Source organism: Lonchura striata, chromosome 18 (genome assembly GCF_046129695.1).
Source record: "Lonchura striata isolate bLonStr1 chromosome 18, bLonStr1.mat, whole genome shotgun sequence".
NCBI lineage: Eukaryota > Metazoa > Chordata > Aves > Passeriformes > Estrildidae > Lonchura > Lonchura striata.
The window spans coordinates 8637719-8659785 of record NC_134620.1 but is presented as its reverse complement, the minus strand read 5'-3'; the positions used below and the strand labels follow the sequence as shown (position 1 = coordinate 8659785).

The following is a 22067-nucleotide window of genomic DNA, read 5'->3' as shown; positions in this document are numbered from 1 at the left end:
ATCCTGTCTCAGTGGAGAGCTCTCCACTTGAGACAGATATGCTGGTGGAGTGCATGGCTGTGATCCTGCAGCCTTGAGTCAGGCCTGAGTGAAAACAATAGCCCCAGCCTATCTCATCTCATCTCATCTCATCTCATCTCGTCTCATCTCATCTCATCTCATCTCATCTCATCTCATCGAACAATCATGCTGGCCCCACACCCTGGTGTCTCAGCACCTTCAAGAGATCAGCACCAGCTCGGTGTGGAGTCCCTCGTGTGGTCTGCTCATGCTGTGTGTAAGGTGTTGGTGGTCAGATAGCATCTTGAAAAGACGAGAAAACAAGAATACACCCGATCTCAGCTCGGCTTTCACATTGCCCCAGCCCGGTGCCTGGCCCTGGTGCTCTGAGAGTTCAAGCAAGTAACACCCAATGTTGTCACTGTGGTTTGCACGTTTGAGGCTGAACAGAGAATACAAAATAAGCATCTGATATTGCAGCCTGTGTGCACTTAGCCACCAGTCCCCACCTTTCTGGAAGGATGTTAAGTGGTTTCCCCTGCCATTGATGCTACTTTAGGTTAATTCTGTGCTGCTTCAAACCACCTTTGTCCCCATTGTGTTCTACTGCAGTCAGAAGTAGGCAAGACAGGAAAGGAAAGGGACGGTGTGGCAGGTAACTGATGGGATGAGTACTTGATTCCAGGAAGATTTGTCATTCACTGGTGGTGACTCACTGCCAGTTCCTCTGTAGATCCTTGCAAACAGTGCTTTGGAGCTCTTCAGAGCCCTTTCAAGGGAATGGTCTTTCATTTCTCACATCTTTTTAAAACAATGTTCCTGAGTGGTTTACCAGGTATCCCAGATTTTCTAGACTATCACTCCAGTCCTCTCCTGCAATGAAGCTTTAAAAGCCACCTGTTTATTTAGTTATTTCATACAACTGGTGAGGCTTAAGTCCTGTCCCTGAATGGTATCAATTCTAGTGAGAAGTATGTCATAGCCCTGGAGACTTTATCTAAATAATCACAGCTTTCTGGAGTGCAGTTTTCAGATTTGAGTTATTAGATTTAAACTTCTGGTCTTCTTAGCAAAACACCTTCCCTTCTATCCCATTTCCTTGCCCCTGATCCAAGGTTGAACTGTCTAGAGGATGGCATAATATTTGCTGCATATTTGCCTTGACAAATGGCTAGTTCCCACTCAGATCCATGGGGGCTTGCTGTGCACCAGGGACAGCAGGCTCCTTGGCTTCCTTGCTGAGAATATTTGTTTAAATGCAGCAAGTCCTTTCTCCAATGTTGTCTTTGCAGAATGTGGAGGGGTGAGCCTTTTGATGTTTGTATTTACAGTGTTTTCACATCTGGATGTCATTTGTGACACAGGCTCTCCTCCTTTTTCTATCCCTGTGTCTTCCTGTAAAATACATTTTGAACATACAAGCTCATGTGGCTTTAATGTGTGGTAGTCAGCCAATGCATTTAGCAGGCCTGTAGTAGGCCAATAAAGAGGTACCTTGGGTCATGCTGTGCGCTCTTGTAAATTTATCCCAAATTAACCCTGATTGGCATCCAGCTCCCCTGCTGTAAAGATACAGATGTGCATGCTCTCCAACATCTGCTGCTTCATGAGGAGCTGTGCCATAAATCCACAACCCCCCGTGACCTGCAGTCTGGGCTGAGGGTTTGGGGATACTCGTGCTCCTGTGCTCCCAGATCAGGGTGGGTACCTGCAGGAGGCAAGTGGCAGCTCTCCTGACACAAGGGCAGCTCCATCCTTGCGTTTTCACATGAAAATCCTCTTGGTGTTGCAAGAGCGTGTTCTTCTGCTCCCTGAACAACACCAAGGTACAGCCTCCAGTGTAGATCCTTCTTGTGGCTCCCTGTTTCACGCAAGTGGTTTGAATATCCTCGTCCAACAGGTTTCTTTGGGGCTCGTACTAATTCAGCTTCATTTTTTAAAATGCAAACTTGGGCATGGCAGAGCAGACTCCTTCTGCTGCCTTCACTTGCAGAGGAAAGCTGGGGAATGAGATCAGTCAGAGCAGCCAGAGTGTCGCTGCAGTCCTGCAGCCAGCCAGGATGCAAAGGGAAAAACATACCCATCAATTTCTAAATGTCAGCTGAGATCCCCTGGAAATTATTTATTGCGTCTGCTGTCGTATTTAATGATTTAACAATATACTAATAATCATAATATATTAACTTTGTGTAGTGATATACCAATCAATATAAAATAATGAACACATCTAATGGATTTAATAGTATACAGATGTTTACCGCCTTTCTCCCTGAGGATTTTCAGATAATTTTTGCAGGCCAGCTGAAAACCAAGCTCGGGCAGTTCCTTTCCCCTACCCCAGAGGCAAACACAGTGCTGGGGCCATTTGGGGACACCCCAAAATCCTGCTGAGCGAGGGCCAGCAGTGCAGAGCAGGGTGCTGGGGTGCAGAACAGGCTGTTGGGGCGCAGGCTGAGAGACCAGGGGCTGTGCTGAAGGCTCGTGGGTGTGACACCCCCGTCCCACGCGGGAAGAGGAGGGCAGGGGCTGGCCTCGTCCCCATGAATCACGTTTGCTGCAGCAGGTGCTAACCAGGCATGTCAGGCAGCGGGGATTGTCGGCCCTGTGGCCATTGATTAACCATTTATTAAAGCACCTATGAGTCACAGCAATAGTAATTATATTTTAAATATACCTACTAACAACTGTTTTGCAATGGGGAAGGTTAATCACGATTAAACATTTCCTTTGCTTTTCTCTTCTCCCTCTGCTTGAATCTAAAACCCCTGGGGGTCCAAATGCATTTCAGGGACACAGGAGGCTGCAACTAACATGGAAAACAGAGGGAAAGGAGCCCAACCTCAGCCCATCCACAGACTGGTCAGGGGGAGGGAGCGTGTGTACACACACGCACCAGGGATGCACACGCCCGGGCGCTCAGAGAGCACTGACACACTTCATCCACCCCTCGACTGTGTGCATACGGGCACTGTGCACAGACTGTGCTCACAGAAACCTCACACACCGTGCACACACCCAGACAGCGACAGTGTGCACGCACACATACACACACATGGGCTGTATGCACTGGCTGTGCGCACAGACACGGCACACACACTGCACAGAGCCACAGGCCACACACACAGGGACATGGACTGTGCACACAGGGACTGTGCACACAGGGACATGGACTGTGGGCGCATGGAGTCAGACTGTGCACACACAGACTGCGCACACACGGACTCAAACTGTGCACACATGGACACAGACTGCGCACACACGGACTGTGCATCCATGGACTGTGCACACACGGACACAGACTGCACACACGGACTGTGCACACACGGACACAGACTGCACACACGGACTGTGCACACACGGACACAGACTGCGCACACACGGACTGTGCACGCGCACACAGACTGTGCACGCACAGACTGTGCACACGCGGACTGTGCGCGCATACGGTGCACACGAGGACAGCGCCCGCGCACAGACCGCGCACACGGCTCACGCACACCTGCCGGGCAGACACGCCCCGTGCACCTGGACGTGGGCCGCGTGTCCGCGCGGCCCCTGCGCACCTGCGCGCGTGCGCGCGCCCGGCAGTGCCGGGGCGCGGAGCGGGCGCTGCCGCGGGCGCGCGCGGCTCGGGCTCGCTCTCGCTCCCCTCGCGCTTCCCCCGCCCGCGCGCTCCCGCGGCGCGCGCCCGCCGCCCCGACGGCGGGTCCCGCGCGCGCCCCCGCGGCGGGGCGGGGCCGGGGCGCGCGCGCGGGCGCGGCGCGGGGCCGCGCGTCTCGCGGCCGGATTGGCCCCGCGGCGCGGGCGGGCGGGCGCGGGGCGGGGCGCGGCGGCCGCGGCCGCGCGGAGCAGTCGCGCCGCGGAGCGCCCGGGGAGCGGCACCGCCGCCGCGGAGCGGAGCGGGCTCGGCGCGGTGCCTCCCCGTCCGTGCTTGGGAATAATGGCTACCGAGGCGTGAACCACGAAAAGAAAGAAAGAAAGAAAGAAACCCGCCGCCGGGGGCAGCCCCTGGATGGGGCCGGGCAGGCGCTGCCTGCGGAGCTGAGCGTTCCCTTGCTCCCCTCCTCGGATGCCGGCCGGAGCCTCCGCCTGGGTCGCTGCCTTTTTTTTTTTTTTTTTTTTTTCCCTGTTTTTTTTGCCTTTTTTTCTGGTGCGTCTGTGGGCTTTTCACCCCTTCGTGCGTTTTTGGCCCCGCGGGTGATGGACCCGTAGCGCCGTCTGCGCGGCGGCTCCGGGGCTGAGCGGGCGCGGGGGCGCAAACTTTGAGCCCCGGGTTCGACCGGGGGGAGAGGAAAAAAAAGAAAACAAAAAGAGGAAAAAAATAAAAAGAAGAGAAAAAAGCGAGGAGACGCTGTGCCTGCAGCCCCAGGAGGAGCGGAGGGAAGCAGCGAGCGGCGGAGGACCGCGGCGGGAGGAGGAGGAGGCGGGGGCCGGCGGGACCCCCGGGGCACCTCCGGGCCGGGAGCCGCGTTGCGCTGCTGCTGGGGGCCCCGAGCGGCTCCGCTGCGCTCCGCGCCCGCCCGGCCGCGCCCGGAGGATCATCCCGCGGGGCCCGGCGGGCCGGCGGGGCTCGCCATGGTCTGCGCGCCGCGCGGTGAGTAGCGGCGGGCGGGTGGGAGCCCTCCGGGCCGGGGACCCCCTACCCCCGGGGGTTTCTGCTCCCCTCCCTGAGCCCCGTTCCTCGGCGAGGGAAGTGTTTTCCAGCCGGGGAGCTGGCGGCTTTGCGGTCAGCCGAGGGGAGGAAATCGCCGTGCTTCCCGCCGGTGTGGTGGTGGCTCCGTGCGTGCGGTCTCTGTGTGTTTCTCTTTTTCTTCTTTCCCTCTTGCGCCGTTTTCGGTGCAGCACGAGAGGTGGGTTCGGTTTTCCCGGCCGCGCTGCCGGCCCCCGCCAGCCCCGGTGGCTTCCCCGGGGTTGTTCTCGCCGCGTTCACCCGAGCGGGGTCGGGATGCGGAGGGGCTGGAGCCGCTCGTTGCCCATTCCCGGTGGCGAACAGAGGAGCTCTCCGAGCAGAATTATGGAGGATTTTTTGCAGGAGAAACTGGGTGTGTTTAAATAAAACACAAGACAAGAAAGAGGCGCAGCGGCGCGGAGCTGCTTGGATGCGATGCGCTCCCGAGCTGCCTTTTATTTTTTTTTTTTTTTTCACCCCATTTCGCACATTCCTCCAGTGCGACCGCAAACCCCTTCCCACCCTCGCGGGAGCGGGGAGGGTGAATAATAAATATTGATCCTCCGCCTTCTCCGGGCGGCAGCTGCCGAGCCGGGGCAGCGCGGGTGACCGGGGGGACACGGCTGCTCCCAGCCGCCCACCCGCGGGTGGCCCCGCAGCGCGGCTCGGTGTCCCTCCAGCGCATATCGCGACTTGGCTCTGTCGGGTGTCGCTCGCCGGCTGGCGCTGGAGCCGGCTGCCGGATGAGGCCGGTGTTGGTCTGGGATTTCTGGCTGTTTAAAACGGTAACAAACTCAAAAATCCGTGCCCGGCGGTTTAACCCCTTCGGTGCGGCCACAGCCCCTCTACTCGCAAGGAATAGCAAGTCTGAAAATGGTCGTCGTGGATTTTTAATTTTTTTTTTTTTTTTCCTCCCCCGTTTGTCTTTTGGCCAGAGAAATCCCCGCCGCTCCCGAGCCGGGCAGGTTGTGCGGGCCAGGCCGGATCGCGGGGTGCGGGGCTGCCGGGCTCTGCTCCCCTCCCCGCGCCTGCTGCGGGGCCCCTCTGCTTAGCCTGAATGAAAAATTTAATCCAATTAAGAAATTAAACCTTGTATGTTTAAAGTGACAAATTTGAGAAGGGGAGGGGGAGGCGAAATAAGATTTCCAGGTCACTGGTTAACTAAAGATGGTTTGGAGAAAGAGCTCGGGAATAAGGTGAGGGCAGAGGGAAGGAAAGAAGGACCTTTTTAAATGGCAAAGGCTTGTTTTTCTCTCTGGAATTTAAACCGGTTTTTAGGCTTGTAAAATCTTCTTGAAGTTGCGAATTTATCTCAGGAGGCTGCTTGCCAGCTAATCTTCTCAAGGCATGTCCTGATTTTTTTGTAACGTTACGGTATCTGAGGTCCTTTTAACCTAATTTTGTAACAAAGATAATTTCTTGTTATGTAAGTTACTGTTCTGAATGATTGCTTTGGGTCTTGGAGAGCGTCCTTAACTGGTCTCCCCTGTGCCGCAGAAAGTGGAATTATTTACTTCGTTATCAATTCTTGAAAGAAAGCCTTGCTCAACTGGAAAAGGCTGCCAAGGTATTACAGGAAAACAGAGTCTTACCATTCTTCTTTCTAGAGAGTTAAATCTTTGGTCATCCCTGATCAGAATTTACTTCAGAGGTTTATGTTTATGTATAAATCCGATTTTCCCCACATACAGACTTACAAGGGCGAGCTGCTTGAATTATACACACGGCATTAATTTCCCACAAGTGGCAGGCTCCTAATGCTCTCTTCAAGAATTTTCTTCTTTGCTGACAGCAGTTCCCTAAAACTGCCCTGTGCTAAAGCCAAAAGGCACCAGCTTGAGATGCCTGATTTTCTTTCCAGGGGAGATTAATGCTATAAGACAAGGCAGGCAGTATTTTATTTAGCTGGATAGCAAGTTTTCACTAGTATACAGTGGGGTTTTTTTAAAATTTTATTTTGTTTGGAAGGTGGGCTATTCTGAGTGAAACCTTAAGCCTTGTTTATCTGAGAGGGGCAGTCTGTTCTCATAAACAAACGAAGGGGTAAAATATATCCCAGTGTTACTCTATCAGGACATGCAGTCATCTGCTGGACCTTATGGCCTGGGCTGGCTAAATCAAATAGCAGTGTCACACGTAGCTCTGGTATTTTGAAGTTTAAAAAGGGATTGGAGTATGTCTCCAGTTCCAGTGACAAACTACAGATATTTAGCAGTAGCTGATACTTATTTTCCTCTGATTTTCAAGAATGTGCCATCTTGAAGTGTTAACTTTGAATTTTAGTGTTTGCTGTTGTTGATCTTTACATTAAAACCTGGTAGGATGTTTGGTGGTGATCTGTTGACAGAAGTAGCTGCATTCTTCAACTGGCTGGTCTCTGCTGCATGGTACTTTTGGAGAGCACAGATGTGTATGTAATTTTTTGCCTTAATTTTTTTTTTTTTTTTAATTCCTTGCCTCCCTGCGTTCTTATGTTGAATGACCCACAATATCCAGGGCTTGAGGTGTCTGGATACACTGGAATATGAAACAGGCTTTTTAAATCCATTCAATTAAAATTATTTTTATCATCAGGTTAAGAAATGTAAGATGGTTAATTTTAATGACTTTATGAAATTGCAAGATCTGAGGTGAGGCAGGTATAAGAGTGTGTTAGACCTTGCTTAATAGCATGTTTGAGGAAAGACTGGCATCACGCATCAGAAATGGAAATTTTAGGATCTCCTGGAAGTTTTTTTTCATCCTTCTGAATAAAGATGGAAATTCTAAACTAGGTAAAGAAACATATGGTTTTACCAGAAATTATTTCCTAGACTGATCAATTACTAGGAGAGGTAATGAGAAATATACTCCTTAGGGGGAGGAAGGAGGGATTGCCATTACATAATATCCCTTGGGAGAATTTCTGTATCGCGTAATGAGGTTGATGATGGAACATTTGGGAAAAATGCCTATGGATAGGAATTTGTTCTTCATATTTCCATCAGGAAAACATATTACTGGGAAACAGGCTTGTTAGAAGTAGTACTGATATGTTAGTAGGTGGGTGCTTTGCCTCCATACACATTTCTTTTGTTCTCATAACTACTGTGTAAGAGATTAGGTAACTCTAAGATTGAAACATCCGCAGAATGAGAGATGCCAGTGAATAATTTCCTCATTTACTTAACACCAAGGGTAGACCATTAAGGGCTTATGTTCTGTTCTAGGCTCTGTTAAATTATTTCTGTTTGTCTGTTGAAAATAGGTCCTGAGGAGAAGTAAATCACTAGCCTTGATGAGGGAAACTAAAATTGCCCTATCCTCATGCTAGTGAAAATGAAATATGTGGAAACATGTATATGTGATGTGTGGATTCAGCAAAACTTGGTAGCTGGACATATATTTTCAGAGTCTTTGTGATATCCTAAGGATCACCTAGGAGTTGTCTTTCAGATGGAGAAGCACACACTTGTTAAAAGTTACTTAAATAGAGTCTTTTAGTAGCAGTTGCCTTAAGGAGGTAAACAATCCATTTCCACACACCTGCCCTTCAGCACTGTTGATGCTCGGAGTCCAGAGAGGCTCCAGGAACCACAGCCTGGCCCAGAGGTGTTAAAACCAACAGAGGAAAAGGTGAACAACCCCAGCACCTCTGTCACTGCTGGGGAATTTGCCTAATTTGAGCTGCTCATTTAAAACCTCGAGCGCTGGTGATTTTAGCAGTGTTTCTGATGGCTCGGCCAGCTTCTGTCGGTGGAGTTGCGAATGCGTTCCAGCCTGGGCATCCTCCGGCCGCGGGGCCGTGCCCCGGCGGTGCCGGGCTCGGTCCCGGCGGGCGCGGCCCGGCCGGCCCCGGGGCTCAGGTGCGGGCCGGGCGCGCTCGGAGCGCGGCGTGCGCCACCGTGTGGCGGCGGGCGCGCACTGCGCCAGGTGCGCCCCGGCACCGCCCCGGCCGCGGGGCTGCGCCAGCCCGGGCAGCGTCACCTGGGTCACTTACTGTGTCACTTACCTGTGCTCGGCTGCGAGATCCTGCCCCAGCTCAGGGCAGTGTCACCTGGGTCACTTTGTCACTTATGTGTCCTTGGCTGCGAGATCCTGCCCCAGCTCAGGGCAGCGTCACCTGGGTCACTTACTGTGTCACTTATGTGTCCTTGGCTGCGAGATCCTGCCCCAGCTCAGGGCAGCGTCACCTGTGTCACTTACTGTGTCACTTATGTGTCCTTGGCTGCGAGATCCTGCCCCAGCTCAGGGCAGTGTCACCTGTGTCACTTACTGTGTCACTTACCTGTGCTCGGCTGTGAGATCCTGCCCAGACTGGGACAGTGTCACCTGTGTCACTTACTGTGTCACTTACCTGTGCTCGGCTGCGAGATCCTGCCCCAGCTCAGGGCAGTGTCACCTGTGTCACTTTGTCACTTATGTGTCCTTGGCTGCGAGATCCTGCCCCAGCTCAGGGCAGTGTCACCTGTGTCACTTATTGTGTCACTTACCTGTGCTCAGCTGCGAGATCCTGCCCCAGCTCAGGGCACTGTAACCTGTGTCACTTACCTGTCCTCGGCTGTGAGATCCTGCCCCGTCTCGGGGCAGTGTCACCTGTGTCACTTACGTGTCCTCAGCTGCAACATCCTGCCCCAAACTGGAGACAGTGTCACCTGCGTCACTTACCTGTGCTCAGCTGTGAGATCCTGGTCCATGGAAGTACACACCACAGTGCTGGCCTCTCACTGGTGACATGTGTCTTACTCTCCAGGTTTGTGTTAGGGCTTGGCATTCCAATTCCAAAAGTTAGGAACGTGGTGCAGGATTTAAGCACTGAGAGTTTGCATAAAGAAATTACTGATGTTCTGCACTGTGTGGAAACCATTTCTGCACCATCAAGGAAATGGGAGACAAGCGTTAGTGATAGTGGTGTCAAGACTTGTTTGCAAATGGTGATTTTCCTTGCTGCCTGTCCTATTAGAGCTTCACAGACAGGGACCCTGCATTAACCATCTCAGAGGCACAGGTAGTGACAGCATCTCTCAAGGTAGCTAGTGTAATTTTGAGCACAACCTGTGATTGATTGTTCTGAAAACTTCAACTAGAATGGTGTTGTTGGCATGGACATAGAAAAATAGGTTCTTGAAAAGACCCTTTTGTACCTTACTTGGCTGCATGGGAAGGGTTAAAGATAAATGTGTGATCTTGATTACAGTAAAAATAAACCTTATTTTCTGGTGGGTGGTAAGAGGAGAGCTGGAGTTTACCCAAAGCCAGCATTTCAAGGTGGCTGTTTGTGTTGTTACCAAAGGTATTTCTAGCTTGCTTACAAAACGAGTTTTTTTAAAAATGCTTTTATTTTTGCAAATACTCAGTCTAGCTTTTGTGGAAAGCTAGCTTTTGTCTAGCTTTTTCTTGTGGAAAAAGTATTACAGTTAAATTGTTGTGGAAGGTAGCTGCACAGCTACCTTCCAGAAGGTTTTTAATATTGAGTTGAAGCAGTCTGGGTACATTGTTTGCCATAATATTTCTGTGGGGGGTAAAAAACATCTGACCATGGATGCTGTTCCTGCAGTAACTGCTATTCCAGAGGAGAATCAGGGACAATAACAGATATAAATCTTAGGGGTTTTTCCTGGAGGAATCAACAATAAAAAGTGTTTAGGCTATTAAGATACCTGCAAGAATATCCTCACTCCAGAGCTGTCGGTTATAAAGTTATAGTGCATTCCGCCTTCAAAATGGTTGGAAATCCGTCATAAATATCTCTTTCCCACATCCCCTCTATCTCCCTGGATGATTGGCTTTCTAGCAAAGCCTTCCGTAGAGGGTGTACTGTAATCCTTTTACGTTCCTCCTTCAGTGCAGATTACGCAGCGAGAAATAATTAGGAGATTAATTTTCACCTGTCACTGCCAATAATAGATAACCTTGATACGGTGACAGGGCGAGGAATTTGGGGGGAGCGGAAAAGCGCTTAACCCTGTAGTGATTGCTGCAGGGACCAGGCAGAAAATGGTTGCCAGAACATGACCTCCCTGCTCGCTGTCAGGCGAGGCGGAGGCGTGCGAGGCTCTCCCGCGGACGCTTTGCCTTCATCCGCGAGCGCGCGCTGCGAAATTCGCTCTGTGCCGCAATGGTGCCTCGCGCTAATCAGCCCCGAGCAGCCGTCGGAGACCTTTGTAGCTTCGTCTTTTAATTCAAATGCAGTTCTGTTGCTTTTCATGATTTCAATTCCCAATCTGACTGGTATTCCTAGGCTGCGAGGGAAAGGAGCAAACTAATGAAGATGGCTTCATTAGGCAGAGCGTGGTTTAGCCCTTGCTTCTCTCCAATAAATGCAGCTGAAAAAACATCCCAGAAGTAACTGGGGTTTTGGTCTTCAGAGAAAGCAGAGCTGAGGTGTTTCTGCTCCCTTTCAAAATTAATTACTAGCTCTCATCAGGTGAGCTTAAAAATGCAGCCTGTGCTGTAAGGCACTGAAGGTAAATGGGAAGGGGAAAAAAAAGCCACTCTCCCCCCCACACACATACTGTCTTCTTTTTTATTTTTTCTCTTTTGTGCTTAAGTTTACAATCTGTTGAAAATGTAATGGGAAACCAGCCTACAGAAAATGCCATTATTCATATCATCGTGAGCTCATTTATTTTATCTGCAATAGTAATGATAAGACAGACTGCTTGGCAATGCTGATAAGCTGAGAAATATCTTAGAGCTATTTGTAAAAGTTAAAGCAGATCTTGGTACTGAGAGATAGGGAAACTGATGAGCCTTTGGGCAATCTGCAGAACTGAAAGCTAATAAAGATTTTAATAGGAAGGCCTCATTAGGATTAGGGAGATCTATTATCTGCGATTTACACAACACAAACAGTGGGGCAACTTCAATTTTTGCTTCTTTGTTCATTAAATACTATTGCTGAATGTGAGGCCTTTTAACTCGGATCTGGATCTCTTCCTCTTCAAGAAGCCATCACCAGTTGATGGCTGAGCAAAGATAAAAGGGGCAGCTGATGTGGGAATGTTTGGCACACAGGAATAATGCCAGCAAGCCCTCATAGCTGAGGATCAGTTGCTTGTTGGAGGTATAGAAATGCAGTTGTTTGTAGGTGCCTGGGTGGCAGGGCTCTCCTTAGTGTCTTTTTTTTTTTCTGTTGTGAACAATATAAACTTCTGGCCCTGAACAGCATCTTTAGAAAGAAATAAGCACATTGCTGTTGTGCTGGTGCTCTGGAAGGTGATGCTGAAATACTGCTGTTGACAGCCTGGCCACCCAGCTCAGCCTAGTGGAGTGGCTCCTTCATTAATCGTGATCACCTCATGGATGTGTTCTAGTAGAGCAGCTGTCTCCAGTGCCATTGCTGTGGTAGGAGTGTGTGCCATGGGTGACCTGAGACAATGGTCTGGTAGTTACACACAGGACTGATCATAGCACCAGGTGCATTCTTAGACATGTGATGTAGCAAACCTCACTTTGAGAGGTTGTGCAGACACCTCATGGGCTCAATTGCTTTAGTCCTCATATGTAACACAGTGTGTAAGGTGCATGTAAACTGCTGAAAGAACATTAGTTTACCTGGGTTTACAGAAGTATTTAATTTTTTTTTCAAGGACCATCCAGGCATTTTTTGTGGTTGAACTGAATTGTAAACCAGGAGCAGAAGCTGTGCTGGGAAATTCTTTGGTTTGCGTTTGAGGTCCAAACCATGTTGTAACTTGATTCTGCTCACCTGCAGGTGAAACCATTTTTACCACAGGTGATGAGATCTAACTGAACCTCTGGTGCAGACGAAGGGCTTTGTTAGGTGATATCCATGCTGGATGTGAGAGGCCTGGTGTGACCACACATGTTTTTGGGAGCAGTCTGTTTCCGGCTCTGTGTGGAGCACACGTGTACAGAGCCTTAGCTTCTCCCATTTTCAGGGCACACACCAGCTCCCTGCTGAGTCAGATAACTCCAGTGGCACATTCTATCCATGGAAAAGTAATATTTGGAAAGATGTTCTTGTATCTTCAGCTGCCTTTAATACAATGTAGCAGCCAAAACCCAAAGAGGACCACAGCACCACCAGCCACAGAGAAGTCTATTCCAGATCATAGTTTGGGTTCTGCTGGTTCAAACCAGAGCTTGCATAGGACGGTGCAATGATAGATTTAACTCCAAGTATTCCGTCCTCCATGTGCTTAAGGAACTGGGAGCAGCTGGAGCTGTGATCTCCTCCCCTTTGCCGTCAGCAGTGTGGAGACAGATGGGCAGGGCTGGGAGCACCTCCTGCCCAGGAGTAAAATAAGTTTCTCACAGTGGGTTGGTGTCAGTCTGTTGTACCTTGTCTGTAAGCACTCCCAGGTTCTGTCAGCCAACCAGCGTGGCCTCCCAAGGCAGTAGCGCTGTTTGCACCTAACGTGTTGCTCCAGCAGGGCTGCCATTTGAGACGTTTCTAATATTTATGTTTGATATGAATGAAACTTTTTGTTTTGTCTGTAGACCGCAACGGAACTGGAGCTGACTCGTATCAGGAGTGCCTTGATAACAAGCAAGGTATGAGATCAAGTCTCTCCAACATGGGCACTTGGGACTGATTTAGCTTGATTTCTTGCAGCTGAATTGGTTGCTGTCTCTGTCTCTCTCACTCTGTCTCCCTTTTTTTTCCTCCCTTTTTTTTTTCCCCCCACTGTCTCCAAGCCAATTCACTGTTAACAGTTCCATGTCAGCTAACCTGTTAGCTCAGGGTCTCATTGCACATTTGTGATAAGTCTTCTTGTTTCTAGCACCCCAAACCCTCAGCTGTTAATGGAGGAAGTGAGAAGATTGTAAAACAGAAGTAGCATGTGCAATTGCTTGCAGCTGTCTTCTTCCTCGAGGTTTAGTTGCACAGCCAGGCAGAAAAATATTAAAGCTGAGCTAAGGGAGGGCACGTGCTAGGCTGGCTTACCTTAACATCAGACATCCTGTTATAATTTGTGTGCTGACATGCTGCCTCAGACTTGTCCAGCCTGCTGTCTTCTGCCATGCTAAACTTGGTAAGAGCTGGAAACATCTCTTGTGATTTACAAGAGAGTGATGACGGTGAAGGAGGAATCTATTATCCTTTTGCTCTAAACCTGGAAACAAGAGTCACAGCAGTAAAAATGAAAATTGTAAAGAATACCTCGGAAACAGGACTTCAATGGCAAAATCATGGATGTTGGATTTAAGAAAAGGGTTGGTGTGTTGTGTTCTCTTCAGCTACCTCTCTGAGAACTGCAGTCAGAAGTGCCACTCCATCGCTGTAGCCATGTAGTAAGTGTTGAACCTTCTGGTAATCAGGGAGCATAAGCACCCTTCAGTCCAGAACATCATTCATCATAAGCCGCAGCAAAGTGTTAAGAGGAAATGCTTATCCTAACCAGGTTATAGGCATCAATTACAGGTCAACTTTTACCCGGCTGTTGACCCAGATCTGTGGAAGTAGCTAAAATTATAATTTCCTTAAATTCTGATCTTTCTTGCGTAGTTTTCTAAAGTAGGACCAAGAAACACAAAAAAACTGTCCCAGTTTTGGTGCTTGGTTGGGTTTAATTTTCCACAGGTGTCTCTGCTTTCAGTATCCATCAATCAGTGTTACATGTGCTTTAAGTCAAAGCTGCCATGAAGTGCATCTCCCCTTGCTTGTTGTTGGGTTTGGGATGGGATTATCTGGGGGGTGGGGGTTGGGATTTTTTGCTTGTTTTATTTTCCTTCTCTCAAAAAAAAAAAAAGATACGTTGTTTCTTTGGTGGCCTTTATGATCATCTTTTTCTTCACTATTTCTCTCTACTGACTGTAGTAAATACCTAATCATTGCTAAGCTTTCATTTCAGAAGTTACAACTGGAAGACTAATGTGGAAGAACTGTAATCAATAATGGCAATTCTTATTAGATTAAGTTTAAAAGTCTTGTAGACCAGTGTAATTCAGCAGGCTCCTTTGATAGATAATTTGTTCTTAGGATGAACAGTTTTCTCCAGTAACATTTTTCTCGTTGGCTGGGGGAGGCTGATCCACTTGTCATTTTGTAGAAAGCAATCAAGTTTCAGATTTAAAGAAAAATGAGTATTCTCATTTTTGGAAACTAATTGCAGTCCCTTTGATGTGCCAGTTACCCTGATTTATCTGACAGGTGGTATTAAATGGCGTTATATCCATTACTTTCATTTGTCTGTTAATACTACAGATTTTTCTTGTAGTGTGATAGGTTTCTTTGGCTTCACTGCTAACACATGAACAAGCTGTGTCATTATAAGTACTTTCGATGCAGTATGAATTGGATCTGGTTTGGGTAATTTACCCTGTCCATGCTGCATCGTTGTGCTTAAAGCAACAACCTTTAAGAATGCAGAGGTTTAAAGGAAAAAGTATACACAGTAACTTGTAGTGAGTCTCTTACTGACTCCGTTACATTTTTGAGCATGCCTTAGAGTTGAATCCACCATTTGCAACAATTTACAGAATATAAAACACATAGCTGACAGTGGACCCATAATTTTGGTTGTTTCTCTTACCTTCAAAACAAAACACCACCAAAGGCTGAAAGTAGCGGTGGCTGTTTAAAAGTATTAAATCTTCAAGCTATGTGAAATGCTATTGCCATGGATTCCTTTTATAACAGCATGCTTGTCTCCTGGAAATTATGCTATAATGAGGTTTGGTTTATATATTTTACCCCTCTCCTCATTAAAGTGCTGTCTCTCAGAAGAAGCGCTTTGTGTTTTGAAATACTGCGCGGTTAAAACCAAGGCAGGTTTATAACGATTTAATGTACTTGGGAGCCAAGGTTTTGCAGCTTTATGGCAAAGATGTTTTAACAAAGGGCTTTATGGTAAGGGTGTGCTGTATTTTAGTCAGGCAGTTGCTCAGGGGAAAATTTTCAGTGTGAGCACGTCACAACAGCAAAGAGGAATTCAGAGGGAAACAGGCTTCTGAGATCCAGTCACCAGCTTGGCTGATATTAAAGCTTAATTCTTTGCTGTTTCAAGCTCTGAATTTTTTTTTTTTTGTCTTTCACCTCTTCACTCAAGAAAGACAAAGCCTTGTGCCATATAATGTAACTTCATAAGCAGGCCATTTATGCTTCCCATTGGTGCAGGAGAGCTTGCTGGGAACAGCCACAGGTGGGATTATTACCCCCTCTCAGAATGGAGCTTGCTTTTTCAGCCTTATAACTCCAATATTCATTATTAAATTGTACCCTAAAAGCAAGGCATTTTCTGAGTGTTTGTGGTTTGGAAGTAGAGAGGGCAGCAGTTCAAAGCAGTTGCCCATCCACTGCAGCAGAAGATGTGTCCTGGATCTGCCTGTTTCTCTGGAATATACTTAATAGCCCATGGTTTCCTGAGAGCCAGGGGGTTCTGCCATGGAAAACAGGTATAAAATTACTGCCAGACATAGTTGTTTCTGGAGCTTCTCAATAGGAACTCACTGTTATAATTATTAAAACAGTGCTGGTGTAGAGGTTTAGGCAATGAAAAGCCCTTAGAGAGGGCCCTGGTGGCAGCCAGATGTCACCTCTCATCCCTGAAAGAGTGCATAGAGAAATTTAAGCTGATTCCAAGTGTTTCATGTTATCATGTGTAGCACCTTCTCTTATTAATAGAAAATGGTGTTTTATTTTGCTTGAGCAGTCTTCTCTATGTCCCTGTGTCCTCAAGTGGGCTGGTAATGGGTATTTTGCCCTAGTGGGCTCCAGCTTTCCAAGCAGAGCTCCAGGTTCCTGCTGGAGAAACCCAATACCTCTCACTTTTCCTACTTTTCCTGAGGAGTATTTCCCCACAGATGAATTAGCTGGTAATTTTCCAAGATGAACATGGCTTAATCTTTTTGATGGCACTATTAACTCTTTCTGGTTTTCTTCGGATATGTTACACCACTTCCTGAGTTCAGTGCTGCTTGCTGCTGATGTATTTTGTTAGCTCACCTCAAGAGGGAGGATGAATGTAATTTGGAGCAGTGTTTGGGGGCCAGGAGAAAAGATGGTTAATCTCGATAGGGATCAAAATTGGCTGCAGTTGAGCTAATAGCACCTCTGTTTGAAGGGATGGAGGACTGAGTGCTCCTCCCCTGGGTTTGTGCTGTGAGAGGATCCCAGTTGGGCTGCTGAGCACGGAGGGGATGTCTGTAGCACCAGGCTTGATTTTGAAGCAGTGGCAATAAACCAAAGACTTTTTCATCCTGTTTGCAGTCTCCTGGGCTGTGCAGTCCCAATGTGTGTCATCTTCTATTAGTCTCGATGCAACCAATGACCTTGTTTGTGTGAGCACATTAAGCACAACATTAATAGCTAATTTGACTACTTTGGATTCAGACAGGCTGCAATCCATCACCTGAACTCTCCTGATAGCAAATATGGTTGGATGGGATTAAGGAGAAAGGATAAAATGCCTGCTTGGGCCATAACTCTAGGAAATTGGAAAACTGCTTGTGAGCCTGTGTAGTTGATGAAACTGTAGCACTTGATGGAAGCATGTCCTTCACTGGAAAAAAAAAGCTGCAAAAGTGAGAAGAAGTGTGTGGTCTTCATAGATGTTTGTTCAGCCCTCTTCCTGCCTGTCAAATACTGGCGTGGTAAACGAGACCACCACGATACAGAGGCATCTTTTAGAAGGTGTTATTGGGGTAAGTTCTAACCTGTTCCAGTTCTTGGATCCCTTTTGATCCCTAACAGGATTAGTTTCAGGATGGCAAAGATGAATTACGAAGCAGATAAATAAAAATGGCAGACTGGCATATAGCTGGACTGGAAAGTGCGGTCAGAATAGTTCTGTCATTGAAGATGTTATTTCCATTAAATGTTTAGAGATTTAATATTGATTTCAGTGAAATTACCCTTGAAAACAGATTTCCTCCAAACTTTTTTTTTTATATATTTGTTTTGGAACTGTTTTGGGAGGCAGAAAAATGAAACTCCAGCTTCAAAAACAGTTTTTATGTTTTGAAATGGGCTCTTTTCACTGTATGAACAATTTTTAAAATATTATTGTTATTTGTATTCTAGTCATGCCTGTGCACTCCAGTTATGGGCTAAACGTCATTTTGCCAACCACAAGGCAGACTGGGGGGGATCAGTTTGCCTGAAAATGCTTTGGGGTGTATTTCTGACAGGCTGCATTGATTGCCAGTGCCTATTTGAAGAAAAACCCAACAACATTCTCATTTTACAATATGTTGGCTGTCTTTTTGTTTGAAAAATTATAAATAAATCAGCAGATTTTCCACAAAAACACATATGCTTTCTTCCTGATGAGCACGATGGTGCACCAAGAATCCTTGCAAGAGGCCTTGAGTTTCCTTCAAGTAGATGGTAGGGCTGAGGTTGAAACTGAAATTTTAAATAACTCTTCTTTAAGAAGGATGCTGCTGGAGCCTTGTTAGCAGAAGAATTGCCATTTTCTGGCTAACTTTTTTTTTTTTTTTTTTTGCCAGCATGGGAACAAAGAAAGAAAGGAGGAGGCAGAATAAAAGCCTGTGTGAGTGTATGTACAGAGGCTGCAGCTCTCTAGACTGGTAATGGTATCTGGAAAGAGTCCAGGCCGTTGTAAATATGAACTTTTGTCAATATTCCCCAAGCTTCTTTGGACTCTAGGGTGGGCTTTATTAGCTGAAGGTCACACCATTGTGCTGTCTCCCTCTCCTGAGACCTCTGATACCTTCCTGAAAGGACAGCCCATTATCCCTGGGCTTAGAAGCCAGCTTTCTCTTCAGTGGCACTGAAGCTGATAAGCTTAAGAGGCATATTTCATCCCCCCACTGCTGCTTTCAGGAAACAAACAGTGTTTATCATTCCTGATTAATTCCAGTTGAACAAAAAAATAAAATAGAAGGCATGTGTGTGTGCACATGGGACACAAAGCTGAATTTTTTTTTGAGGCTGTTCTTGTGTAAGGTCAGCTCACGGCACTGGCCACAGCCAGCAGCAGTGTCTGGAGCTGGAGCTTTGCTTTTCCTGGGTGCTGTGTCCAAAGATGGATTTAGTAACATGAGAGGATCCTGGGCTGCAATCAGTGTGAGGAGAAAGGGTTGGAAACAGGGATGGGGTAGCAGCAGCCTGAGCATCAAGGTTGGAATTGATTTGTGGCAATTAAGCATTAAGGTCTGTGAGAGCAGCCCACCTGCTGGGAGATTGGCTTTCCATCACCTGGGGAAGATGAATGGCCCCAGGAGAAAAAGGGGCAGGGATTTCATACACAGCTACCTGAAAAGAATCGTAAAACCACCATATCTCACTTGGGTATCTTGCAACCCTTTTTATCACAGCTAAATCCCTTTGCTGAGAGTTGGAGGCAAGCAAGTTGGAAGATAAAAATGCTAGTTGTTGCTGCTTTTTCTCCATTTCTGTCTTTGGCTCTGGCTTGAAATTTGCTAGGAGGTGTCTTACTGACTTTTTTATTAGTCCTCTCTCAGTAGGACTGTGTTCCATACATGGCTCTCAGTTTCTTAGGGTTATTTTTTTCCCCTTGTACAGAGATTCAGAGTGTGGAATTAATAGCAATGAATAACACATGCAACAAATAACATATTGCCCCTCTGTGCTGATGCAGTATGTAAAGCACCCAGGTAGTGTGTCCCAGTGGCCAGGTCACCCACCCATGCTGTGTGCTCCTCTCCAGCACGCCCTTGATGGGCAAGGCACCTCACCTGGCTGTGCCTCTTGAGGTTCTCGAGTGGAAAATGGGAGTCTTGGCACTGTCCACAGTCCTGTTCCTTTGGATGAACGTGCAGCTGCAGCCCAGGTCAGGTCTTTTGGTCACAGCCCAAGTTGGGTCACAGATCATCTAAGTAATGTATGTTTCATCAAATATTTATTTCACTTCCAGCATAGGCTGTGTTTAAACCAGATTCTTGGTGTTGAGGTTTCAACTGGCTTTGTTTCCTTTGCCAGAACAGAGATGGAACAAAATTTTAAAACCATTTTGCAAAACTATTTTTAATTTTAACCAGTGAGAACCATATTTAAAGGTAGATTTTGGTATTATGGCTCCCTTGCTAACATAAACAGAGTCTGATGGGAAAGGCTGTAAAATAAATAGGGCTATTGGTCATGCTTGGGGAAAATAATTTCGAACTGGAATAGCTCTGAAGGTTTGGCTGGCCAAACCCAAGTAGCATTTCTGATTTTAAATTGTTACAGTAGCACACAGTGGAATGGTGGGCCACTAGTAGCTTTTGTTCAAAGGTAAACTACACAAGCCTTTCTGAATTGAGACACTTTTGTGAATTGGGTAAACTTGTCATTCTTCACATGAAATAGAATACATTTAAGTCTTAGATGAGAACCTCCTTAGATATACTGCAGACTCCTTTCTAAGGGCAAAGTAGATTTGAGGAAGATAATTATCTAGTAATCTTAGTGAAAGCTTCATATATGGCTCTTTCTCCAGATGGGTTAACGTGGTGGAAAGATTTTTATCAGTCCAGTCGTGCACTACAGACTGCAGTAGCATATGTACTTGCTTGGACCTCGAGTTTAGTGATAAGTGAAATGTTAATATATGCTTGGCAGAGCGAGCTCTTAATTTCCCTTAAAATGGAGGGGGCAGAAATGATCTCATCGGACAAGATGTCTTTGGGCTACTGCCCACTGTTAGGTATGTCCTAGACAGGGTTTATTTACTCGGTGTAGGCAGATTATTTCCCTTTCCCTCCATAAATCTGGCCTGCGGTAACTGTTAGCAAAAGAGCTTTCCACCTCCTGTATTGCAGGAAGCATTTAAGCTCTTGTTGAAATATGAAGCTCCCTTCCTTTATTAAAATTAAGAACCACTTTCTCACATGGCAAAGTGATAATAAAGACTGAAATTGGATCTATAACTTCATGAAAAGAAAAAGAATTTTTTTTAAGACAAATCATGCATGGTAATGCCTTCATTGTTCTCTGGCTGTGTTCTTTGTATTGCTTAACTCCCTGCGAACAAAGAACCCATAACTGGAATTGTAAAAATAATCCAAGCATTTAAGTCAAAACTCAAAAGGCCCTTGGGAATCTCATGCGAAGGTGTGCCCTTGAAATGGTGGTTTATGAATTGTCTGAACAGGTTTGAACATCCTGGCCCTGAGGAAATCTATGGGAATTTTGCTGCTGACTTCAGCGGGGTCAGGATTCCAGACGCGGCGCTTTGTGCGCGCTGCCGGCATTGAGCAGAGTCGCCTTTCAGCCTTTGAGAACGTCTGACTCCCTCCTCACAGGCAGGCGGGAGATTTTCTACTTGGTTGCACTTGTGAATTCTAGTTAAGGGAATTGCTTTTGGTCCCTCCATCTTTGTCACTTACTTAAACAAACATGCAAACTGGAAACATGCACTTGCTCAAGCTTCAGCAGCGAGTGCCTCCTCGAGATCTCTTGTTACTGATCTAGAACTTAAATTGATTGGGGAAGTGGCTTTAAGATGAGGTTCAGTTGTGCTTAAATGAAACCAATTGGGCAGAGAGATGAGAAATTTTACTCGTACTTGCCATTCAAATGTCTGAACCCAACTAGTTTGAAGTATGTAGGTTTGGTCCCTAAGCTTGAACACAGATCAGTTGGGATATTGTAAATTGAAGCAATGAGTATTTATTCAGCAGTTTATTGCAAAATAATGGGGTTTTGGAAATACAGGGCTATCCAGGGTCAAAGTCACTGGGAAAGAAAGGTACTTAAACAATGAAGGAATTAGTCTGAAATTTGCATGCAGACTCGGATAACCTGGGCCCTTTAAAACCCAATTGAACATAGATTTAGCCCTGCTGAGGAGGAGACAGAGCCACAGGACCTCTTCCAGCCCCTCCTACTTCAGTGACTCTGATCAGATGTCTCATTCCTGCCAGGGTATTTGGGCAAACCAGTGGTTTGTCTGGCTCTGATTGTTGTAAGCACGGACATTATTTTCCTGTGTCATGTCACAGTCCAGGGAGAGGAGTGGTTAGTTGCCAGAGTTGGAGGGAATTTCCCCATGTCCCCAGTCTTCCACATTCATGGTGCAGTGTCCAATGACATCATCTGTTGTTTAAGAACTGCTGTTTATGAAATAATCTCTGTATTTAATGAAAAACAAAACGCAAATAAACCATATTCCTCAGAAATATGATCCAAGGCACTAAGAAAATTGGCACACTTTAGTTGCCTCATCCTAGTTCTCCATCAAGAGAAAAAGTTAAGGAAAAATTAGTAGAGAAAACGTTCTAAGCTTTCAGCAACAATATCCCACAGACTGTTGTTCATCCAGAGTAACCCCACAAAGCTCAACAACCTGGTTTATAACAAACTTGTTTTTAATTAATGCTAATAAAATTAGGTCAGAAATGCGAGCTGTGTGCCACTCGTGTTGCTCTCACTAGCTGGAAAGGGGAGTTGGAAATCTACATCCCAGGTGTATCACAAGAGCTTATTTAGACTTCCCTGCCACTCAGGATTGTAGAAATTGTTGCAGTAGCAGAAATATTGTCT

The 22067-nt window shown here is 46.8% G+C and overlaps 1 protein-coding gene across 18 annotated transcripts in view; it reads left to right on the top strand.

The window, feature by feature from the left end:
* Positions 1 to 22067, top strand: part of FBRSL1 (fibrosin like 1) — a 501938-nt gene that overhangs the window by 393704 nt on the left and 86167 nt on the right. For 13 of the 18 annotated variants that reach the window (XM_077787180.1, XM_077787189.1, XM_031506234.2 and 10 more), the window contains one exon: positions 13115 to 13168. The exons of the other annotated variants lie outside the window; for them this stretch is intronic. In XM_077787180.1, the coding sequence (XP_077643306.1) occupies positions 13115 to 13168 (54 nt within the window). The remainder of the gene's footprint in view (positions 1 to 13114; positions 13169 to 22067) is intronic. 18 annotated transcript variants of the gene reach the window in all.